The 6,000-nt window shown below is 36.2% G+C and overlaps 1 protein-coding gene across 2 annotated transcripts in view; it reads left to right on the top strand.

Moving 5' to 3' along the window:
* Positions 1-801: 801 nt before the first annotated feature.
* The window catches only part of LOC141914835 (spondin-1-like), a 29,799-nt gene continuing 24,600 nt past the window's right edge, over positions 802-6,000 (top strand). For both annotated transcript variants that reach the window (XM_074806154.1, XM_074806155.1), the window contains exon 1: positions 802-1,088. In XM_074806154.1, the coding sequence (XP_074662255.1) occupies positions 866-1,088 (223 nt within the window). In that variant the 5' untranslated portion in view covers positions 802-865. The remainder of the gene's footprint in view (positions 1,089-6,000) is intronic.

Here is a 6,000-nt window from a genome sequence, read left to right as displayed (position 1 = left end):
GTACTAACGGGTAAAGAAATTCGTAACACTTTGATGCATTATTTTTCGATATTTTGCAAGTTTAATAAACATTAGGTGAACCGTATCTAATATTTACAGTAGATGGCGCATGAGAATTTAGCGTACATATAAATTACCGCAACGTAAAACCTTACAGCCAGATCTACTAGTTCAGTAAATTTTTCATAGACGGCGCCTATAACATATGTCGGGCATATCGAGGACCGCGGTCACTGTCGTCGCCCCCTCTTCACTTGGCGATGAGAGCGAATAGAGCCAGCTTTCATCACGACCGGGAAAAGAAGAAGCAGTCCAAAAATCTTCTTCGAACTTCGTCTGATTAGAAAATCATCGTGTTTATTTGAATTATCTACCTGTATTCTACAGGAATATTCGGCTCACTTAGATCCATGGTAAAAATCTCGAAATAGATGTCACATCCTGAATCGTGACAAACGCAAAAAACCAGTATCTCTGGTCAACAACAATACCATCTTATGAACATGAAAATTTAATCTTAAATTTTAGTGCTGTTGGTCCACCAGGTTCACGGGACACCCCCTCTCCAAAAAAAAGAAAAATCTGCTTCTTGTGTACCCCAAATAACTTATTACTTGCCCCTTTTATCTTTTGAACCCTTTTAAAAGCTCATATCTTATCTTTTTCAAAATGTTCGCTCTATGTAGTCGCGGGTACGGTTTAGTTTCGTTAATAACCACGAGATGGGGATACAGTCACTTTACACTCGCCGTACGCGACTTCGACGAAACGAGTCATTTATCAGTTCAACCCGTTCAAGAGCAACAGCGCACTGGTTCCAGTCTCTCTCTATCTCTTCCGGCTGCCATAATATGCTACTTACATTATGATGGAAAACTTAGTGAAATATTTGTTAACTGTTTATACTGTTCTGAGATGTGTGGTTTTTGTGGTTGGTCAGGGCGATTACCCAGTATTAACTAATCCTGAATGTAATAGACTGCCCACAGTGACTCGGGCTGCCCGCAGTCAAGGCGATAATGGTTTTGCAATAAAAATTCTTGGCCGTCCACCACCGGAAAAATATCTACCCGGAGAAGTTTATACAAGTAAGTTTTCTTCATTTAGAATTTCCAATTTGTTTTCTGTAAACATAATCAAAACTATATTAGTTTATAGGATTCTTTCAAAGATCGTTCTACTAATCGATTAGTATGGAAAAGAAACTGAAATTCAGTTATTTTTAGTATAGAATTATAAATCACATATAATAAGCTAAAGAACGAACAATTTTAAGAAAGTCTTATTGATCGGGGAAATTTAATACTGTTCAAGTCTCAGCGCAAAACATTAACTTTGTTCTCGTCAATGAAAAATATACCGGGCGGCGCGTATGTGCGGCACATATGCCTAATTGGAATAACTTTGTAATTAGTACTCGTCGACTGAGAAAGTCATTAATAATAATTGACGGAGCTTTAGGTAGACAAACAATAGTTTAATTACACGCTTCGGTGAAGTTGGGATATGTAGTTCATCGGTTTATACTATAAACTATTTGTATCTCTATTTTTCAATGTGTTCATCGTAACGTAAAATCTCTGTTAAATCCATCTTTAAATTGACCTATTTGTAGTAGATTAAAAGGGGTTTCGCGGGACATGGATATAGACCTGTTTGTAATAGTTTATAATAGCCCGTAATTTTCTATGTAACAGGTTCAAAAGATGAATCTGCGGGAAGGATGTGGGTTTGTCTCACCTGATCACAGTTTCTAACCTACATTCAACTGGTTTTGTCAAGGACCGCGGTCGGGGTCCATGTCATATTCTATTTTTCTCACGATGTATATACACTACACTTACAATAATAACTAATATACAACCCTTTTCATTCCGTTAAAGCTAATAATGGCTCTTAGAATGAATGGATTACGAATTCTTGTATCTATTACATATTTTCTAAACCAAAATCTTCGTAAAATTACTTTCGTGGAAACGGGGAGGTATATCCCGCCTCCCTGCTGACGGTGTATAATTCTACCGGGTTTATCCCCAACAACCCATGACGCAACCTCCCTGAATATGTTGGAGTTGAAACACGTTTTCTAAACCAATACCACATTGAAAAACACGAACAACATTTGTTTTTGATTATCGTTTTTACGTGTAAAACCTTTTCGAAAATATTTTCTTGACGCAACTTTCTCGTATTTACCGGTTTTAAACATTTCCCGCTGAATAACGGTAGTATCATATCAAGATTTAGAGTGACCATTAAAAGAGACAATGTTTCGGACTCTCTCATGAGACCATCGTTAGGTGTACCTGATTTTTAACGAATTTCGTTTTTAATCTCGTTGGTTTTAATTGTATGCGTGTCGAGTATGATGATTTCTGAGAGTATTTCCTGGGCTTTCTGACACTATTCGAGGGCACACAGTGACGTCTGGGTCGCTGTATAATCGAATCTAACGCTTCGATTGAATCTCAAGTCGTTCTTTTTTACGAGACAATATCCGATAAATGCAAAATTTCTGCCTCACCGGAGAAAGTAATGAATTTAATTGTTAGAACGTGTGAAATTGGTTTATGGTTTAATGGCGTCTTACCGGGCAACAGATTGCCAGACGCAGGTTTTGTATTTTTGTTGGGAGTTCTTGTTTTCGCGAATTCTGATGGATGGCTCCGCCAGTTGCCGAATTACCTCTTAAACATACGATAATACGACGATTCAACTATGCGACAAAGCCAGTTCGCTTGATTTCATCTATTTAAATTATCTTTATCTAGAAATCTAGATTTAATTTGCGGAACCGGGATATTTCTAATAGATGCTACTAGTTTATTGTCGTTCACTTCTGATGATTAAATTAGAATGCTATTTTTATTAGATTATTTTGATTTACGTCGTTTGTTTTCATAAACAATTTCTATACTTTCTAAAGAAGAGCCAATCCTTTAACGGACAAGCGCTCGAAGTTTTTAGAATGTTGACTGTTACAATTGGTTGGCGCGTAGATCTTTTTTCGTCATAACAAGAATTCAATTCCAGCTCGGATTCTCTTTAGCCATAGAATCTAAAACTTGTACTATCACACACTAAATACATGTTTCATTTGTAATCAGTTAAGGAGACTTAAATAGATAGTTTTTGCTTTTAGCACCGCAGGCAAAGAATTAGTCGTTTTCTACTTCTATTGAATTAGGTCTTTGATATTTCTACGCGCCGTTTGTCCAACTATAAATATAAAAACACGTTTAACAATAAGCCCGCGGGTAGCGATTTTACAGGTCAGGTAACAGGGAGCTTTAAATCGTGTAAAAAAATAGTATGCGGTATCTTATACACACATCAAACGAGGAAGAGGGGGACATTAAATGTATGAGAATAACAATGCTTTAAGAATGAAGGAAGTGAAGCTTTGGAAGACGTGTTATTATTATGTATTTTTTTCTCTTCTGTGACGAAAGAATGTCATTTCAGACATATGTGAATGTGATGTGAGTCTAACCACGACTGTCGACTGACTCTAAGCTGCTGTTTTACTGCTCGGTATATTACTTTTTAAGAGATGATTACAAACACGCGGCCGCGGTGTAGTGTATGATGAATGGTACGATAATGAAGGGCATCTAAAATCGAGCCATTTCTCATCATTAATGGCAAGCAACTAGTGGAGAAATAAATGATCCGAATCAATGGCCAAATGAGGCACGTATCAAACACAGTAAATATCTGGCCAACTTCAGGTCAATATTCAGACTGTTCGTTTTACAGTAATGTATCAGAGCAAAAACTCTCTCAACATTTCTGAGTCTCCTTTAGGGCTAATGATTGAAATATGAGAACTGCAATTACAGCCAGGAATCAGGAATAATCTTCGGGGTTGTATACGTGAAATTAAGGGTTGAAGTGAAATTTTATCTAAGCTGGGAGAGTTGTTTTTCACGGCGCTGAATCTTTGTCTGTGTGGATGTTGACTACAGACAGGTATCCAGAGAATTGTTCCGAACAATGACTAGGATATTAAAGTCATTAATCTCATTTTACATACAGATTAAATCTAGGGAAACGTTAGCCTCGAGGGTTCAGTACCGGATTATTATCCGTTTGTAAGCTTAGTCTTTATCAATAGTCTCAGCGGAAATCATCAGTATCAAAAAATAATGCCGGAGATTCATCCGGAAAGTTCACCTCTTGCGGCTTTTATTGAAAATGTCATCGTTTGATGTTTGTTTTATTTAATGATGTCAGTAGACAGTAGAGATCACTGTTTCAGTTTGATGGTTATATACTGTTTCGTACCCGAGTTCTCATAGAATTCCCCATCAAAGTATTTTTCTATCAGTATTCTCTGTTCACATCTCGTCTGTATGTAGATGTATCAATGATTGTTTCTCTTCGTCGAAATTATTTTTCTCTCTTTCTTTTTTGAGTGATGTATTATTTGCAATGGTTGGTTCCTGTAGATTGTTACATCTAAGGTGTTAGCGCGCATCGTCTTTTGTCCAGGCGAATAGTATTTGGATTTGGGAGGCAATACCAGTTGGGTATAAATAATTTGGAAAAATTTGGAAAATTCCTAGCAATGGGCCTGATAAGTGAGTAGACAAACGTTTTGACAAACAGCCAACGCACCTGACAATGCACCACACTGACCAGACTGACATACTGACCAGTAACGCACGAGGTTCCAGGTTCGAGGCTTGGGAGAATTTTCTTTTATTTCCTTTTTAGAAATCGAATATTGCTAAAAGGCCTGCATTTCAGTGAGAGTCTATTACTTGATAGGTGTTGATTACTTTTTTTCGTACTTTTCTGAAACTTCATCAGAATTTTTATTGCCTTCGACGCGTATCGTGTATATATTTCTATGGTGATGAACCAATACACCGACTGTAAAAACTGTAAAGCAGGTATATGATTCGCAGTCACATTGTTCGTTGATGAGTCCCCACAGAATACAAATATAGAATTTTATGTTTTCTGTTCCATGTATAATTTAATGGAGTTAATTGCCTTATCGATTCGCCGTATCAAAAACTATTTCACGCCAACAACAAAATATGAAATTGTGTCTCTTCCACATGAGTTACTCAGATATTTATTAAGTCTGCTATTTATGCAGCAGTATTTCTTCCGTGGTTATTATTTCAAGGTGTTTCAAAGCAGAATTTGATGATTTTATCGACTAACAAATGAAATCAAATATTTCGTTCTATATTTACCTGAAAACTGATATTTCTATCAAATTCAGCTATAAGATCAAGGCAGAATTCAGCAAAACTCGCGGCTGCTCCCGAAGGAAGATAATTTCCTTCATCTTCTTTTCCTTCTAGAAATACATATACTCTATTTAAAAAAAAAAGGCTTACCTTACAGTAATCAATTTCGAACTTACCAGTATAATTCGTGTATTTTCGCTTGAAACCATATCAAATCGAAAGGTAGATACTGGAAAGTTCTCTTCTATTGATTAATGCTGCGGGTAATATTACTCGATGTTATCACAATCATATGTATAATGTATATATACATATTTACTTGTATTTAATAATAAAAATGAAATATATCAGTAAAAAGGTTGAGCAGTGGGAGTGCAAATGGTTTGTGTTAAATTGAATATAAAATTCATATGCTTCAAATTAAAAACTTTGCTCCAGAGACATGAGTGCCTTAAGTCTTCATGGCTTATATCTAAGGTTTATCTGTCGTGGAATTACCCGATCGATATAAGTTTTTAAACGGACCCATTTGCAACAGTCGTGTTTATCAACAATCAGTTCGTTCAGAGACGAAAAAAATCCCAATCCGTTTGATCATATTTGATCCTAGATTCTGATATGTAAAGGGGTAAGTAGGATCAACATTTCAAATACGCCGATGATAAAACTTATTCCAATCGATTTTTCGGTATTTTCAAGACAAATATATCCTTTTGTTTATGAAATTGTGAACACACCTTTGTTTTGTTCCCTGTAGCTCGATATGATAAACTGTTTTCAGGTGGGGCTAACT

This window comes from Tubulanus polymorphus, chromosome 1 (genome assembly GCF_964204645.1).
Source record: "Tubulanus polymorphus chromosome 1, tnTubPoly1.2, whole genome shotgun sequence".
NCBI classification, from domain to species: domain Eukaryota; kingdom Metazoa; phylum Nemertea; class Palaeonemertea; order Tubulaniformes; family Tubulanidae; genus Tubulanus; species Tubulanus polymorphus.
This window is presented reverse-complemented; position numbering and strand designations above follow the sequence as displayed.